This window comes from Ursus americanus, chromosome 18 (genome assembly GCF_024610735.1).
Source record: "Ursus americanus isolate L20-20 chromosome 18, mUrsAme1.1.p, whole genome shotgun sequence".
Lineage (NCBI taxonomy): Eukaryota > Metazoa > Chordata > Mammalia > Carnivora > Ursidae > Ursus > Ursus americanus.
In genome coordinates, this window is record NC_142144.1 from 31,240,547 (window position 1) to 31,259,282 (window position 18,736).

The window sequence follows — 18,736 nt, forward strand, 5'->3', positions numbered from 1 at the left end:
AGGAAGCCCCTAAGTGGAGGTTCTGGGCTGTGCGTGCTTTTGTTTTGTCCTCAATTTCCTTCCTACCTCAAGGACTATTTGGGTGGATTCACTTTGCCGAGTTTCTGGGCCAGCCCCGCTGAATGGGAGGAAGCGTCCCGGCATGCCCCTTGCCTGGTGATTCTGTTTCTCCTGCAGGCTCAAGCCAAGAGCCAGAGCATCACAGACTCGGAGCCGCAGGGAGCAGACAGGCAGCCTCGTGCACGGGCTCCTTGCAAGGAGCTGACACAGACCGAGTCTGAAAGGAGCTCTACCGCTCCCCAGATAGGCGACCTGGAACAAGTGAGTTCCTGGGCCTTGACTTTTTTCTTTTTTTCATTTGTAAAGTGGAGGTGAAAATACCTACCTTGCAGGGTTATTAAGTAAGGTAAATGGGCCTTATAATAAGGCTGATGTTTAATAACCGGGAGCTGATATTAGGGTTCTTTTGTCCCCACCTCCTTGAAAAAACAAGGCAGGCTTGCCCAAGGTCATGCGTGGCACAGGCACAGTTCACCGTGGTTCTCCTGCCCACCCCACGCTGCCCCACCAAGGGCGAGACAATAGGCAGGCACGCAGGAGCATGACGGGAAAGCCTCCTGTTCTCCGATCATCTCCGAGGGCTGTGTCGCAGCGGCAGCGTGAGCACACCCGCCCCCGGGCCGCGTCCACATCAGTGGTGGAGAATAAAGGAACCAGGGGCAAAGAGTCAAACATTAGAAAATGCCTGGAAAAGATGTTTTTATGTTCACTTACATGGAAAAAAAAATCAAAGTATACAGCACGAAGATATATGTGTCTCAGAAAACTCATCCTCATGAACCTGTTGGTTCAACGGCAGTTGGAGTTCGAGAGTTGCCCCATGGAAGTCGTAAAATCAGGGGGTGGGGGTGGGGGGAAGGGCCGCCAAGGGAAAGGTAGCCATTAGGCGCTATTTCTTGTCTAGCTTCAGACCATTTGGAGCTTAAACTTTTCCAGCAAGTCAGTTATATAAACAGATGCCATACTAAACTATGATCGTGTAAAAATATCAAACTCCTAAAGCACGATGGCAGTAATATTTTAGGAAATACACATTAAAGTCTGGTAATATCAGAAAATACGAATGGGATCATTTGAGCAGTTCTGTCTCTCTGTATGAACAGCCAAGGACGGGTGTGTGTTATGGATGCATGAAGAATAAAGCATTCGGTCGGCACATAACTTAGATAGGGGAACATGTCTAAACACTGACTTTGTGAGAAAACATGAAGGACATCTTACACTCAGCAACAATGGTTAAAGGAGGAAATCACTTTCTGAAGGAGGCAGTGGGCAGAATGCCAAGGCCTTTGTTTTCAGCTCGCTCTTAACCGTGCTGGGATGCGTTCACACTGCACGGGGTCTCCTGCAGAATCTAGCACCAAGAGATGGATCAGATTTTATTTGTGATCTGAGTCCTTTATGTCTTCAGTTCTGAGTGTATTGAGGTATGTTTTCTTTGGTTGCTGTTGTGACGAATGTGTAATAAAAAACTAATATTTACAACATTTAAACCTTTTAGATTTCAGTGTCAACTCTTCACATAAGAAAAACTGGAAAACTCTTAAGAATCATTGGAAGGTCATTACTTCCTGGCATCTGTCATGAAACTGTTTTCGATACACAGAACAATGAGCCTATTAGCACAGCCGTAAGTTTTCTGGTCCAGAATCTTCCCTGCGCTCAGTGGGGAGGCCTGTCCCGTGACCGCCATGTCAGCGGTCCGCCACGCTTCACAGTAGTTATCCACAAGACGCACTCCGTGGGGGCTGGAGCCGTGCCAAATGACCTTCTGGGGCCTGCAAATGAATTGTGCCACATTACTTTCGAGATCTCACTTCTTCGTGGCGTACCTCATTGAAGAACAGATTGACATAAGTCATGAATCAGGTGCAACTCCTGAGCCGTTCATGGCCTGACCCCACCACTGGGAACGTCACCCTTTCCAACTGGCTGAACGCCCTGTCTTCCAACCCCACCCAGCTCGTAGCTGTTCTCAGACCATACTCTCTGCTTTCGTGAATCTGAGCCTTTGCTCACAAGGTCCCTTAGTCTGGAGTGGCTTCTCTTTCATTTTCAGACCAGGGATTCCTTCTGGTCTTTCAAAGTCCATTAAATGCCTCTTCTTACAGGCAGCCTTCTTGACTGTCAGCCCCAAATAAAGATAAATCCTTCCTTTGTGCTCCCATCATCATTATCTGTTTCTCCATTTTACAATTACAGTGTTCTGTCTAGAACTGTAGCTAGTTGGTGACTGTCCTCAGTGAGCCTTGTAAAGGTTTGGGGTGATGTAGCTTATTATTATGGCTTCTGGGTGGGCATCGGGCCTGACATAGGATAGACATTGAGGAAAGCTTTGCCAAGTCGTTCTAATCTTTTATTTATTTATTTTATTTTTTTAAGTAGGCTCCATGCCCAGCATGGAGCCCAATGAAGGCCTTGAACTCATGACCCTGAGATAAAGACCTGAGCCAAAATCAAGAGTCAGACACTCAACTGCCTGAGCCACCCAGGCACCCCAACCAAGCTGTCTTGATCTTAATAGCACGTACCATTTCCACAGAATTAGAGCACAGCTCACAGCACAGAGTTACAGGGTCACCAAGAACAGCACTCCTTGCCACTTGCCGAGTGCCTACTGCGTGCTAGATGTTCTCACACCTGTCATTTTACGCTCCCAGCAATCCTGTGTACAGAGATGGTTATCTTGCCCATTTCACAGTGAGGCAGCTGAGGCTCAAAGAGTGGAGGAGGCGTGAAAGGTCCCTTATTAAGGTTCTGGCCTCAGGTCTCCTGGCTGCAAAGCTGGGGCTCTCTCATGGCCCTCAGCTGCCTCGCTGAGGCTCCGGGCCAGCAGCAGCCCAGAGGGGCAGCTGGTAAGAGCATCCCATTGTTAGAACGTCTCCTAAAACTGTCTATCACACCACCTGCTTTGAGGGCTTACCCCCTGCTTACCAGGAGGGATCCGTCATCACGTCTCGGCCATCAAAGGAGTATATCGGAACATGCGTATCGAACTGACCTCCGTGGCCAGAAAAAATTGAGTCCCAGTTGTTGAAAAGTACTTGGCCCTGTGGAGATAGAAATGCCGCATTGAAGTCACTGTGCTATGGGCCTGCGAGTGACTATTTATTCATTCTTCAAGGCCGACAGGCTACCCCATGTCAGAGCCACCAGCCCCCATCCCAGGGCCTGGACAGAGCGGGAACTCAGGAAATGTTTGTGGTTTGATTTTACAATCCATCCTTGAACACTTTTGGTTTTATAGCTTATTTCTTGAGGTAATTTCTCTTATTCTAGGTATATAAAGGCTCCTGTCCATCAAAAGTATGTTTTAATCTTTACTAACTTTTATTTTTATTGATTTATTTTTTTTTAAAGATTTTATTTATTTATTTGACAGAGAGAGACATCCAGCGAGAGAGGGAACACAAGCAGGGGGAGTGGGAGAAGAAGAAGCAGGCTCCTAGCGGAGGAGCCTGATGTGGGGCTCGATCCTAGAACACTGGAATCACGCCCTGAGCTGAAGGCAGATGCTTAACGACTGCGCCACCCAGGCGCCCCTAATTCTTATTTTTAAAAATTTTCTACATATATACCAAACTTCAAATTCGTGCCAGGGCATGTGCCGCTCTGTACTGTAGGTGAGAGGGAGACGTCTCTCTCACTCCTTCTCCTGAAGGAGCCCAGTTCCCTTCAGTTATTTGTATTCCAAGAATACCAGTCATGTGAGTGGGTGAATGTGGCAGAACGGAACCTTAGGGAAAGAGACAGAAAGGGCCAGGTGTGGGGTCCAGATGGAACTTGCTAGCCTCGAGGTACCAAATTGGAGCACGGGGGTCACAGGAACTTAAGGGTCTCGAAGTATCCGTGAGATATGGTGAGAGGTCAGGATCCAGGATGTGTGTGAGCAGTGACAGAGCTGTCCCTCTGTGCCTTAAAGGAGCCGGCTATTTCCATGGCGGAACAGGGGTCCTACAAGGCCCTGCCTTGCCAGCGAAAGGGGGCAGAGAAATATCTGCCAGGTTTTAGCAGCTTAGATGTGCCGAGAGGACCAAAGTAGGGGGCAGGACAATGTGGCTCTGCTCTGGGACCAGTGCTCACCAGTTCTTCTCTGGTGCCGTCTAGCCAATGCCCTATTGAGAGCAGCCTCCGGTGGAACTGAGAGTCTCGGACTGGGCATCAAGAACCTGACTTCTGTTTTCTAGTGGCTTCCGGCAAACTCCTTTCTCCCTCTGTGCCTCAGTTCCCACACTGACAATCTGAGGAAAGGATAACTCCCTCTTTTATTGGAAGTGTCTGTGAAGATAATGCATATAAAGCACTTTGTACTTGTCTGCTCTAAGGGTCCTACTGTCCAAGCAGGAAGGGCCATGGTAAATATCAGGAAACTGAGGCACAGAGAGGTTCAACTGACCCACCCAGCCACAGAGCTAATCAGGGACAGGCCGGGGCTGGAACCAGCACGCTTCTGATGATGTCAGGGAGTGGCAGCTGCCTACTGTCCCTGCGGAGACCAGTGCCTCCAGGAGACAATGGGAACACTGTTTTTTATGTTTACCTTGAGGTTCACGATCGGAAGGCTGTATCTCTCTGCTTTCCTCACAACCGTGGAGAGGTCTTGCAGATGGGAGGATAAGAAGGCCCGGTAGGTGGACAACAGCCCCGCAGCCCGGGCCTGCTGGAAGCACTCAAAATCAGCTCGAAGATCCCCAGAAAATGGCGTGTTCAGAGCAACCAAGTGCAGCTAAGAAAAGTACGTTAAAAGAGTTAGAGGCAAACTCCGGCCAGCATACTCATCTCAGGTTGCTAGTAAGACCCCGGACTTCCTGGGCCGGAAGGCGCTACAGGTGGTCTCCTTCGTCTCTGGGCAGGAGAGCTCGGAGCCCAAGCAGCGGGCTGAACCACTCTCGACGGTGGCAGTGTCTTCCGTGCAGGAGAAAACAAAACAAAGCACTTCAGAGATCTGAATCCAGTGTGCGGGCCATTTGCTGGAGACTCCTGGGTCTGCCCTGGTTCAGCTTCCAAGAGGTTTTAAGCCAGCTTTGGTCCTGGATCCCAGAGCTACAGAAAGCTATCTGGCCTTGCCCTTTCCTCTACTGCCCGAGTAGGCCTGGGGCCGATCATGAGGGGCCAGAGGGAAAGGCACTAAAAGGAGAAGGTCATGACATTTCTTGCTAAGACTGCCGGGTAGACCCTTTTAGAAACTAGGGGTCACACAGTAACTCGAGCCTCACATTCCTGCCACCTTGGGCGGCAGCCAGAATAAAAGTCCTTCCATAGTCTGTTTTCTCCCACACGTTCTCTCCCCAAACCCATCCCTCTCTCCCGGCCTTCATGCTGTGCCGTGTAGAATGCATTCTGTGGCATGTGTCCAGGAGTAGCCCTCTCCCTCCTCGACGTCACCTCAGGAGTGACTTTGCCCTCACCAGCAGAAAGCTGGGGAGGGCTGGTGCAGACCCTAGGTCCAAGTCTCCAGAAAAAAAATATTTCAAGATATCTTAAACCAAAAGATGTGAAATGAGCCCTGTGGGGTGAGGCAGGAGGTGGTCTGCGCTGCCTCTCTGGTCTGAATGTCCCCGGCACCAAGCTTCGGTATGGCTCCACACCGAAGGTCGCCATATTGGCATTCTCCAGCTCATCAAGGGTCCGGCCAGGTGGGCAGAGCTCACCATGAACCACAATATCCAGACCGCCCCATGCAGTCACTGCACTTCTCGGGACATTCTTCTCCATCTCACCACCCCTTTCCTTCCCCATTTTGAAGAGAAGAGACCCCATGCATGCCATACCTCCCAGTCTCCTCCTGTTTATTCATTCCTGGTTCTGCCTGTATCGCCACACTAGCTAGAGGTCCAGCTCAAGCACACCCCCTGCTCCCCAGCTGAGACAGGGCTTCCCCTGCAGCCCTCCCAGCAGCAGCCTGAGGAGGGGGAGGCGGCTGCCCCACACTGCTCCCTCACCCAACCACTTTCAGGCCACCGGACTTCCAGCCCCACACACCAGCTCTGTCTTCCTCTCTCCCATGGAGCTGCAGACAGCACCCGAGGGACGAGACCCTGTGGTCTCCTCACCCTCCAACCAGCAAGCTTCTGGTGGCTACACCCAAGGGTGTTCACCAGAGGATGGCATCCCCATACCAGGGGACACCTAGGGAGGGTGACAGGTACATGCAGGGCTTCCCCGCCGGGCCTCCAATCCCACCCATCTCCACCTCTCCTTTTTTACAAAGATCCATAAAGAGATGTCTGGAATGATGGCTGTTTCCGAATGGTGAGACTGGGGGCTTTGTGCTCTCACGTCTGTATGTCTCTAAGGGCCGGGACATTTTTAATAACGAATATGCTACCATTTTTATGAAGACAATACTGTTTCAACAATCAAATGTTAAAAGAGTGATCCGGGGGATGGTTGTAGTTTTGGTAAACTTATCAGGGATTTACTGTTTGCTTCTCCATTCTTTTTATTTACTGTCCAAGTTTTCTACAAAATACTTATGACTTTAGAATTTGTAAGATACTATTTTAAAAATCCTTCAGCTGCTGCCCTAACTTCTCCCTTCATGGCTGAGCTTTTGGAAGGGTTATCTCCACATGCTTCTCTCTTTCCTCATCTCACCTCCATTTATTCCTCAAGCACCTGGAATCTCGTTTGCACCCCTCCACGCCCCAGATATGCTCTTCTCTGGCTTCTAAATTTGGAGGCCGCCATTTTGTTCTTTTGATGGACCTCTCGGCAGCGTCTGACACTGCTGGCTTCTGCCTTGTTTGGCATTCTTTCTTCCTCTTGGGCTATGGCTTCTATTCATTCTCGTGGTTCTTCCATCGGTTCCTTTCTGCTTTTGCTTCTTGGACTCCAATCTCTGCTCAGGGTGCAGACTCTCTTTTGGGAGTCCTGCCACCCCCTCACCCTTACCATGGCTCGGCGGAAGACTCCCAGGTCTGCATCTGAGGACCAGGCCCCCAATCCGACTCCCCGCGGGCGGCCTCCACTCACATACCCTACGGGTACCCCAGACTCACTGTGGCCCGGATAAGGTCCTGCCTAACGAGTGGCAAAACCACAGAAAACACATTTGTGGTGCGAGCCCAGGCTTGTTCTTTGAAAATGCCCCCAAGACACTCGCCCGAAAGAGTGGCCTTAGGCCATTCAGTCTCACTCTCTTGGCTACGTTTGATTTGGCTGGGAGTAGGCGGTGAGCCCAAGATGACCCATGTAGATGACCTCTCCCCAGACCCCAAACTGAGCCAGGTAGTACTGGGCTCTGCAGCCGTAAGATCACCTGCAGTTAGGGCCACGATCAGTGCCACGGCAACCCAAAGTGGCGTGCGAGCTTTGTGGACATGACCTATGTGTGTGTGTGTTGGGATGGAGGCGGAGGGAAGGAGGCAGGAAGAAAGAGCTTTGCAGAAGCTGCCCTGCACTGGAGCAGACGAGGAGCAGGGACGGGAGTCCCACAGGCCCCGTGGGACATCCTGCTAGTAAGTGTCAGGAGGTTCCTGCGATTATCCGAACAAGATCTTCACTTAAGCTAGCAAAGGAAAAGAGTCAAGAGTTTTAATTCTGGCAACAAAATGACCCTCAGGAAGGAAACCAGCACCACTCAATTACCCAAGCAGAAACTTGGGCATCGCTCCTGACCGCCCTCGCCTCACGGCCCCATATCCACACCACAGACCAAATCTGTCACTCCTGCCTTTTTATTTTCTCTCCAATCTTAGTTTTCTACACGTTCAACGCCAATCTTAGAGACTCTTTTCTTATTTAAGACCCTTCAGTGGCTCTTCATTGTCAGCTGGAACAGGTGAAAGCCCTTAGCTTGGCTTACAGGCCCTTGCCCTCTGCCAACTAAACTTCTCCCTTCTCGGCCTCAACACCTGCCTCTTCAGCCAGACGAAGTACCTGCCGTCACACGAAACCCCAGTGCTTCCCCTTGCCTCCCTCTGTTCCACATCCCTTCTGCCTCGAATATGCCCACTGTCTCCCTCCCACCGGGCTCTCTCCTGCTCTCAACTCTCCTTTAGGTCTGAGTTCAGAGGCTCCCTCCTCTAAAGAAGAGAGGATTCTTTGACGTTCCTCGCACCGCCAGCACCCCAGCACCGCGAGCGCCTCGCCCCGATGACTTAGCAGCTATTGTAACGACCTGTTGTTTTGGTTTGCCCTTCTTGCTGGTCTATGGCTCTCGGGGGGAGGGACCGTGCTCCAAGCACGGGGCGAGCACACGGTAGACACGCATGCGGCATTTGCAGGGAAAATGCATGAACCATACTTACCGCAGGCCTCTCGTAACTGACACTTGAAAGAGGCATCAGCGGAGGCGGAGGGAGATGTGGCTGTTACATAAAAGAGGAAAACAAACGGTCCTGAATAAGCATCCAGTCTGTTCCTCAGGGTACACCGAGGAGCAAGTGTGATACTTCAAGTCGTCTGCCCCCCCACCCCCCACAAAGACATGATGCTCAGGAAGGGAGGGGACAGTCCCCAATCTTTTACAGAGAGCCACTGAACCGACGAAGCGTGAGACCCGTGTCTTAGAGCCAACTCATTCACTTCATAGAGCAGTCAGCAACTCAGAGCCTCAGTTTCCCGAACGGCAGGGTGCAGATGGCAAGACCTGCCTCAAAGGGTTGCTGTAGGGCCGAAAAATGGACAAGGGAAGTTGCCAATGTTCTTATCAGGCAAAGAAGTCTCAGAGTGCAAAAAGTAAAGGGCTCTTCCAGATCTCGTATGCCGACCGTGATTTCACAGGGAGTAAACTGAGGCCGAGGGGTTGGAAGCCCATTGCCCAAGAGGATTCAGCTACAACATGGGATTAGCAAGTCTCCAGCCTCTGGGCCCAGTTCCTCCTCTGCTCTCCTGTGAGAACATTCTGCTGGCACTGGGCCATTTCTGGCCCTCCGCCAGACCTTAAACCATGCAGAGTTGGCTGGCCAGAGTTTGGAGAGCTCGGTTCTGGACACCAAGGGGGACTTCACGGATGCTGACGAGGGAAGGAGCGAGAAGTAAGGCAGGGCAGCTACTCACGTTGCTGGAGAGCGCGGGGGGCGGCGGGCTGTCGGCGGGAATGGGGATCAGTTCTCCCAGCTGAACGGAAATAATATGTTGAAAGTGAAACATCAGCTAGAGATTGTTAGCCTATTTTCCAAACAGAAAAATGGCATTTCCAGGGGTAGATTATAATTTTTTAGAGGGTCTTTGGAGGCCGTTTGTTAAAAAGAAGCTTAAGGATTAACCTGTAGTTTCTTCCAACCATCGCGGACCCGAATGAAGAACTCGGTGCTGTCCCTCAGGTAGATGAACGTCCCTTCAATAACCAAATGTGCTTTCTGCAACATGTCATCCATGGTGCTAAATGCCGTCACCTGTCAGAAGATTTGCCATCCCCGGCAGTGCCGTTATCGGTAGAGCGGCGGCATGATTTGAAACACCGGCCGCCGCGCATGCAGGCGGGAGCCATCCCCGACAGCCCGTGAAGAGGCTCTTTGTGCGTTAGAGCCATATGTAACGTCACTACTAGCCAAAGGACATTCTTTATGAGGAAACAAACACACCAATTAGCTTGGAGCACAAATCTGAACTGTAATAAACGAGAACAGGAAGATGATCTCCCAGGAGCACAGAGCCAGTCAGAAACTGCACACAGAGTTGTCTTTCTTGGGTCTTGGTATTAGCAAAACCATGGGGACGTTTTGCCGCGTGCATCTGTGTGGCCGCTCGGTGGCCCTGACATAGGTACGTGTATTTAACTCCTGCCGTTCCTTAAAGAGTTTTGTGTCTGTTTTCATTTGGAATAAGAAACGCAAGCCGGTGAGCAATTGTACTTAGGTTTTGAATCTGTGTTGCCCAGTTGGGTAGTCATAATACTAAATACGCGAGAGGCAGTGGGGGTCTGTCATTTCTCGGTCTAGAAAATGGCCACACATTAGCCATCCAGCTTGGCGCATCTGCAAAGCTACCAAAATCTACGGAAAAGCATCACACCTCCGAGAAATACCGGCCAAGAGAGCTTTTAATGTTCATCTCAACTGAGAAAGATCATGAAAAGTTAATTTTCACCTAGCCTTGAAAATAATGACTTTGTGCACTGAAATGGCCTTAGACATGCCCCGAAGGTGCCAGGTATCAACATTCCGTCAGCTGCTGGATGGTTTTTGCCCTTGGCAGCCACATTTTCCAGCTAAAATCCAGCCAAGCTCCCAGAGCGTTCCCAGGACTCCTGACATCCTTGTGAGGTGTTAGTCCCTCTTCCTGTGCATCGTCATAATCTCGAGGGCTACACTCTGTGCCCATGGTGTGCAGGGCAACGAATGTACGAGAGATATCCCTGCGCAGGAGAGAGAAGGCAGAACGCGCAGGGGAGATCTGACCAGCACCGGGCCTGCTGTGATCCTGTTGACCCTCTGGGGCTTCTGTTTTCGGATGTAATCGAATCGGGTCTTGTGACAGCTTAGTCAATTAAGAATTAGAAGGGTGGAGCCGAAGTCAGAAATGCTTTTGTAGGGGCACCTGGGTGGCACAGCTGTTAAGCGTCTGCCTTCGGCTCAGGGCGTGATCCCGGCGTTATGGGATCGAGCCCCACATCAGGCTCCTCTGCTATGAGCCTGCTTCTTCCTCTCCCACTCCCCCTGCTTGTGTTCCCTCTCTCGCTGGCTGTCTGTCTGTCCAATAAATAAATAAAATCTTTAAAAAAAAAAAAAAGAAATGCTTTTGTATTCTGTATCTTTTTACTGGGTAAATCACCTAAAGAGATCATAAATAGCCTCTGTATGTGGAATTTGTTCCAATTCTACGGCCATGGAGGCCTAATTCTTACCTAAAAGGTGGGCCAGCCCGTACACACTATGGCTGACGTTCTAAGGAAACCCACCCAGAGCAGAAGGAGGACCGCACACGGATAATAACACTGACCAGGTTTCTGGATCCGGGAAGCCCGGGCTGTCCTGGAGGGCCGGGTGGGCCTGGAAGCGCCACAGCTAAGACAAAGCAGAAAAGAAGAGTTACAAAAAGGCACACTCTCTGCAAAAGGCCTCAGATGTCAGCTGGCCACCGAGGGGAGCATTCACAGCCCCGTTCAGAAGGCCGCAGAGCACTGCACCTTGCAACTGTACCGGGGGGGCGGGGGTTGTGGGCCCGGGCAGGGACTCAGCCACATTGACAGGCTTGGGAAAGAGCTGGGATTCTTGACCACAGCCCTGGATGAAGCCACACTAGGACTCTGCAGTTTTGTAAGTAAAGGAATTCCTGTTGTTTCTGCTGTTTGTACAGGTCAGTCTGATGGAGTTTCCCAAAATGTCCCGACTCATGCATGTTACCTCAGCCTAGAGACAAGCAGGGAACTACTGGACAGAGGAAGCAGGCTCAGAAAGAGGAAGAGAAGATGCTGGGCTGCAGCAGCAGGGCAAGGTAGTGCGGTAACAGCAACGGGAGCCTCGGCCTTGGGGCCGGGAGACATGGACTGCAGCCCCCGAGCTGTCGTGTCTCAGCCGTGTGATCTCGGGGAAACAACAAGCTCCCTGCACCCCTGCGTCCTCACCTGTGAGATGTAAACCAGCCTTTCCTCTTTCCTGGGCTGTGGTGAGAACAGAGAACAGATCGAAACTAGGGGTGTGCCTTGCACAAACTGCACGGCATCCAGCCAGAGGTTCGCAGTGTTTGAAGGCTCAGTGCCCTCCTCCCCAGAAAAATGCACGTGCCCGTGCTCTCCTTCTATGTCTCCAACCCCCGTACCCTCCCCCCCACGTCTGCAAAGCTCTTGGCAGTTCAGGATGTTTTTGCATGTTGCAGTAAAATTTTTCTATGAGATTTTTCAGGTGCAAGTAAGTCCGCAATTCTGACATAGGACTTGAAAATCGTTACATAGGTGCCGAATGTCTGGTGACGAGACGGTTGGAGGACTTGGATTTGGACCCCAGCCAAGCCTTTACTAGTATTTGTGACCTTGAGCAAGTCTCCCAACCTCTCTGAGCCTCAGTGTCTTCATCCATGAAATGAGTTGTACAGTAATATCCCTTTCCTCTCCCTCCCAGGGTCACTGTGAAGATTAAATGGGCTAATTGATAGGAGAACATTGTGTAAGCTGTGGATGGCCACGCACTAGGGGAGGGCAGCCCTTAGTCAGTGGAGCGAGGAGCCCTGGGCGGCATCTCACGTGGAGATGCTACGAACGGCAGATTCCCTGCACCCTGCAATGCCCTTCCTCCTCCTGCAACTCCTGCTTATCCCCCAAGGTTATGTTGGCACCTACGGTTTTATCTGCCTGGCACCTTCTTTCTTTGTGGGACCAGGATCCTCACCTTCTCTTGAGAGCTTCCCCTCCCCTCTACTTGGATTCAGAAGGCCCGGTCGTGTGCTCATGAGATCCCACCTTCTGGCCACAGGTGACTGGCCCAAGGTCAGGCATCTGGGCCGGGACACGTTCGTCAGAATTCTTCCCTAGGACTTCTCCACCCCAGGACCTTTCAAACTAAAACCAAGAAAGAAGGCCAAGATTTCTAGCTGGCTGTGGAAAGTCTGAGTTGTCAGTAACCATATTTCCCACCGTGCAAGGGATGTGGTCTGTGGTGAAGAAACGTGAAGCTGGTGCACAGAGAGAAGCCGAAACAGGAGCTGGCCAGAGATTCCTCACAGGGGTCGAGTCCCCAGTTCTGGCTGTGTCTGAGGTCCTGCTGTAGGCCGGTCCCTCCCACAAAGAATGACTCACCTCCTTCTTCACATCCAATATATTTCTCTCTGCTTAAGCTTGTTTGAGTTACATTTCTATCGCTTGCAGCCAAAAAAATCCAAGACTAAGTGAAAGGCCCAATCCCTAAGTCACCTCTTGTAAAGTCCTCCCCGATGCCCCCGACACTTTCCTTCCCAGGGGTCCTTCCACTACACACGACTCGTGCCAGTGCAAGCAACAAAAGTGACACGTTCATGCTACAATGCCTGCTTTTCTACCAGGGGCCCAGTAGGAAGAACACAGGCTTCGGAGCTACGCCGATCTGGGTCCGCACCCTGTCGGTGCCCCTGGTTAGGCGTGCGACCTTGGAAACGTCTGTGGGTCTCACTTTCCTCATCTGTAAAATAGAGATGCTAATACTTTCCTTGAAGGGCTTTGTGAGACTTCCATGAAATGATGTAGGAGAATGACGAGCCGAGTGCCCGGCACTTGGTAAATGTTCAGTAAAAGGAGATTCTCTTCTGCTTCACCCACTTTAGTTTGAGGGAGTGAGGCAGCTACGGGTAGGGAGACTTTTATAGAGGGTTAGAATCAACGCTGGTCCTCAAGTCCCCTCAGGGCCAGGCGTGGACAAAGCAGCCAAGAAGTTCCCACCCACACATGAAAAGACGTTCCACGTCATTAGACTTTGGGCAAAGGCACATGAAAACCACCGCGAGCTAGCACTTCCCGGGAACAGGTGCTGGCTGGACTAAAAGGGGTAGAATAATAACAAGGGTGGGTGAAAGCGAGCAGACACCGGAGCCTGCCCATGCTGCTGGAGGGGATGCAAAAATGGGGTAGCCACTTTGGAAAGCAGGTTAGCAGGTCCTCCAAAAGCGAAACAGAGTGAACATGTGTCTCTGCCACTGGGCAAGGCCACGCCTAGGAGCACAGACCCGGGAGAAAACCTATGTCCACACAAAAACATGCACGAGAATGTTCCCAGCAGCATTATTCCCACCAGCTGAGAAACGGAAACAACCCGGGTGTCCGTCAGGCGCCGAGTGCATCAACAGAAGCTAGTGTGTTCACACCATGGACAATTACTCAGCCGGAACACGGAAGGACGTGCTGACACACGCTACGGCACGGATAGGCCTGGAACACGTTATGCTGAGGGGAAGAAGCCAGACACAGAAGGCCACATACAGTGCGATTCCACGGATAGGACAGGCCCAGGCTAGGCAAAGCCAGAGACATAGAAAGTACATCTTTGCGGACCCTGGTCTGGCGGGGAGAGGAGGGAAAGAATGACGGCTCATTGGTGCAGGGTATCTTTTGGGGATGATGAAAATGTTCTGGAATTAGGGAGAGGAGATGGCTGGACGACCTTGTGAATATATTAAGATCCACTGAACTGTACACTTGGAATGGGTACATTTTATGGCATGTAAATTATATATCAATTAAAAAAAAAGAAAAGAAAGCAAGCTCTGTGCAGGAAATAGCTCTCTGTCACATAATGTGGCTCGGACATGCCACTCAGATGTGGTGACTGAACCTGAGCACAACAGCAAGGACAGGATAAATGACCACCATTCACAGTACTGACCTGCTCCAAGGATCGCTGGGGGTCCTGGTGGCCCTGGGGGTCCTGGTGGCCCAGGGGATCCAGGTCTTCCAAAGCCAGGAGGCCCAGGCAGACCAGGAGCCCCCGGGGGTCCCTGGGGCCCGACGACACTCTCCCCTTTCTGGCCCTGTCAAGGCAAGAGCACAGTAACAGAAGAGAGAACGCAGCCTCGATCTCTAGAAGTCCCAGCTCTTCTCTACAGGAGGGTCTTGGTTAAAAGGCAGTAACTACCAGCTGTGGCTATCGCTATCCTCCATGCCGGGCACAGTTCAGGTGGGATAAGACCCAGAGAACAGTAGCCCGGTCATTATGCTTAATGTCACTACGTCCAAAACAGAAAGCCCTGGAGTCAGAAGGGCCCCGACTCTGCATTTCACAGATTAGGAAACACACACACAGAGGGGAGGCGGCTTGTTCAAAGTGTCACAGCCAATTCGCAGCAGAGGTGGAAGTGGACCCCTGGTCTCCTGGCTCTGCTGGGCCCACCCTCACGGTGAGCTCTGGGACCACAGTTTGCTTAGGGTGCCTGCGGGTCATGATCTGGTCATAATCTCATTGGAGGCATAACCTGAATTTGTCTCTTGTGAGCTGGAGAAACTTGGCATCCTAAGAAGACCAAGCCTACCCAGGGGCTCCTTCTTTGATGAAATTTCAGAAGAATCAAACAGTCCCTCTAAAAATATCTCCCTCATCTTCCACTCAGCCTTCATTATCTGATATGTTCACCATCAGTAACTCCATGGGTTGAGCGAATTTTCCACCACAGACATGAATAAGGCAGTGGGGTTAGCGACCTGGAAGTTACCTGGATGCATATGGCCACGGCCAGCAACCTTTCCTCCGTGGGCCTCAGCCAACCTCCCCATCAGTAAATAAATATGAGGGAGAGAGGCCCATGCGCAGTCCTGCCTCCAGCTTGTGGTGCTGAGACAGACCCTGGCCTCTCCAGCTGCCTAGTCCCGCTGGGGGGGCTTCAGGGAAGGCTGTGACTCACTGAGGCAGATGGTGAGGAGAAGTCACTACTCACAACCACGCCAGGACTTCCTGGCAGGCCTGGAGGCCCTGACACAGAGAAGTCACCATGAGAGTCTCCTTTTTCTCCTTTGATCCCCCGGTCTCCATTCTCTCCCTGCAAGCGGAGAACATTCGGTAAGAGTAAGATGAAGCAGTCTATGACGTAAGCCCAAGCACTTGGAAACACAGGCCAAATGTCTGATAGAGAAAAACTCACTTTCAAGCTGTTCAGAAAGTGTCTCAGGTAGGCTGGGTCCACTGGAGGGCCTGAAAAAGAAATGCTGTGTAAAATTCACAACTATAACCTCAGAAATTCAAAAATATAAGTCTCCAGGGGCGCCTGGGTGGCTCAGTCAGTTGAGTGTCCGGCTCTTGATTTCAGCTCAGGTCGTGGTTTCGGGGTTGTGAGATGAAGCTCCACACTGGGCTCCATGCTCATTGGGGTGTCTGGTTGACAATTCTCTCTCTCCTTCTCTCTCTGTCCCTTCCCCTGCTAGTGCACACACTCTCTCTCTCAAATAAATAATCTTTAAAAAAATAAATATATAAAAGTCTCCAAGTTGGCAACCATCATTATTCCCCAGTGGAAGTGACCTCACAACGGTTTAGCCCACAGAGTGGGCACTGGACGTGGAGACAGAAATGAGTCCTAGGCTGGCCCCCCACAACCCAGACACTGTGGGATCCTGGGCATTTCCCCGGAACTCTTTGGGCCTCGTTTTTCACAGGTAGCACGAATGACCGGAACTGGTCTTTCTTGACAATGTCCCATCTCAAGTATGTGTGGCCCATGACTGGGTCTCTAGAACTCTGTGGAGCTTGTGGTCACAGTGGTAATAGAATGCGTCTCACTTTCCGGTTCAGTTGGCTTTCTCAGGAGCAAAAATCAAAGGCAAGATCCAGAACAGTAGTTGGAATACCTGGTGGTCCCTGGGCCCCCTGGTCGCCTTTTTCTCCTTTTGAGCCGGGAAGACCCCAGGATCCTTTTTCTCCTTTAACACCTGCCACCAAACACATATATGTTAAAAAAGGAAACAAAAACAATGGAAAATCACCTTCATTCTATATAAAATGTTTCTGAGACAAGTTTCACACTGCGCCCCTTTAGCAAAGGCCACTCAATACACGAAGGCCTAGTGAAGGTATGAAATCCTTTGCTAAATGATGGGGAGAGCAGAGGTGGATACATCAGACACAGTTCCTCATCTTGCAAAGCTCTGCCCCCTGGGGGGGCAGACAGAGTTAGGGATAACTGGAGGCAGGACGCAGTGAGTGCTAACCTTCAGGTGCCAGCAGTGCATGGTGGGGGCCCCAGCACAGGCTGCGTTAACCCTCTCCCGGACAGCTGAATGCACGCAGCCTCATACGCTCAACACCTGGTCAAGCTCCCCGTCCCATCTCACCTCTGCCTGTGCACCACGGTGGTGCAGGGGAGGAGAGGACGCTCCCAGGAGTGCCCTCAGAGGACACCAACGCTGCTAAGCAGTCCATGTACAAAGTTGGAAGGACGCCAACCGTGTCCCCCACCACCAGCCCTCAAGGCTTATCAGAAGCACCCCCTCTCTCCAACTCTTTATATGGAGGAGAGGCATGGCGGGAGCCTTCTGGGACTTCAGCAATGGGAAGGGAAGCAATCCCCTGTATCACTTTGACGGGTGGGGAAGACACTAGATCTCTGCATTCCTAGTTCCCACGAGGTGTGACAGATCAACCAAGCAGCACCCTGGAGCCTAGAGACGGGGCTGGGGGTTCAGGCTTCGGAGCATGGGGGAAGGGGCTGAGAACCAGAGGCACGATGCCGCCAGCTGGGGGTCAGCGGGGAGATCAATCGCAGGGCCGGGGTGGCGACACCTCCACCCACCCACAGTGAGCTCAGCGGTGAAGCCCGGAGAAGGGGATACCGAGCTCACCACCACCAGTGAGGCTGCTCACCCCACGGGCAGGAGCAACAACCACAAGTGAGCAGCGGGACACAGGCTCACCAGGGATTGTCCTGTTCCCTCCCCCGCCCCCAGAGTGGCCTGTGAGGACGGGGAACCACTGAGGGTCTGAAACGGCAAATCCAGTTCTACTCTGCCTCCCCAAGGTCCACCTTGCACCAGCGGCAGGGGGAGAGCCTTGAACTGCATCTGAGCATAGAGGGTGAAAGCCGTCTGGACCCTGTAACCAAAAGCAACAGAAAAACCACGGGGCCAGATATCATCAGGGAGACCACTGCCTGGCGGGCCACGGACAACAGAGCAGGGCCAGACGTCAGTCGTGGGACAAAAACAACCTTCGCCTGTTTCAGCGGCAAGTGTTCAGACCTCTCAGTCAAAAGGGGGACAAAGAGAGTGACGGGGGTGTGGGGACAGGGACCCAGAGTGAGTGCCTCCCCTGCAGGCTCCTGTCTCCTGACCTATGCCCTCTGTGGATACTTACTAATCAGATGCCCAGAGCCAGCGCCTCTCACACTTCACTGTGCACACGTCTCAGCGAGGAGCTTAAAGCGCGGCCTCGGACTCGGAAGGCCCGTGGTGCTGCTTGACATGCTGCATTTCTAACATGCTCCCAGCAGATGCTGCTGCTGCTGGTCCAAAACACTCTGAAGCAAAGGTCTTCTGAAACCCCCGGCCCTTCCCTCTATTCGGTCTTGGCACGTTGCATTATCATGATTTTTAAAATAGTTCCATCTCATGGAGTCTAAGGGCCTGGGTGGCAGGAACGGTGTAGGATTCAACTGCCTCAGCCCAATGCATGGGATGCTACCATGAACTGTGGTCTCAGTGGATGCTTTCTGAACAAATTAACAAACGAATGGACACATGGAGTACCTCCTGCCAGCTGGAAGTCCCAGCCAAGATGACAGAACGTACAGATGTGTGACAAAACCAGAAAGAGGTGCCCAGCCCCACAGCGCTGGCCCAGCAACCCCTGCTCCCACCGCATGCAGCAGATCTTCCCATCCGTGAGTCTTAGGCCCAGCACTGGGAGTGCGGACCACCTTCTGCAGAGCTACGAGAGTCTGGAAATTCCCACAGAACCATAAGGTAAAGAAGGGAAACTGTACCATGAAAGGTGATGAGTTCTGAATTCCCAGCATGAGTGGTGTCAACCTGGAGAGGAAGAGAGCCAAGGTCACAAAGGGTAAACCCTGTCCTGGGGTGCCACTGTCCCCTATCCTGGAGGCATGTGGCAGGAGGCACGGTGTCATGAAGTCAGCCCTTCTTTGGCTCTAGAGCCCCCAAAGCCCTGAGCTCCCCAGTGGCCCTCATTGCACAGGCCAAACCAGGCCTTCAACTGGGCGGAGGCGGGCGGCATTACGCAGCCAGGCCAGGAGGAGACTTACTGGCCGAACAACTCTGCAAAGGGCTAGCGCAAAGCTTCAAGATAACAAATCGTGGCCAACTCTGAGCGTTCTTAGCCTCCTT

General features: G+C 51.9%; 1 protein-coding gene across 3 annotated transcripts in view; it reads right to left on the reverse strand.

The window, feature by feature from the left end:
* Positions 1–742: 742 nt before the first annotated feature.
* The window catches only part of COL15A1 (collagen type XV alpha 1 chain), a 101,043-nt gene continuing 83,049 nt past the window's right edge, over positions 743–18,736 (reverse strand). For all 3 annotated transcript variants that reach the window (XM_045780203.2, XM_045780201.2, XM_045780200.2), the window contains 12 exons: positions 18,376–18,421; positions 16,247–16,327; positions 15,544–15,593; positions 15,340–15,441; positions 14,295–14,439; positions 10,948–11,012; positions 9,273–9,401; positions 9,064–9,123; positions 8,313–8,372; positions 4,601–4,786; positions 2,995–3,110; positions 743–1,838 (listed from right to left, as the gene is read on the reverse strand). In XM_045780203.2, coding sequence (XP_045636159.2) covers positions 1,625–1,838; positions 2,995–3,110; positions 4,601–4,786; positions 8,313–8,372; positions 9,064–9,123; positions 9,273–9,401; positions 10,948–11,012; positions 14,295–14,439; positions 15,340–15,441; positions 15,544–15,593; positions 16,247–16,327; positions 18,376–18,421 — 1,254 coding nt within the window. In that variant the 3' untranslated portion in view covers positions 743–1,624. The remainder of the gene's footprint in view (positions 1,839–2,994; positions 3,111–4,600; positions 4,787–8,312; positions 8,373–9,063; positions 9,124–9,272; positions 9,402–10,947; positions 11,013–14,294; positions 14,440–15,339; positions 15,442–15,543; positions 15,594–16,246; positions 16,328–18,375; positions 18,422–18,736) is intronic.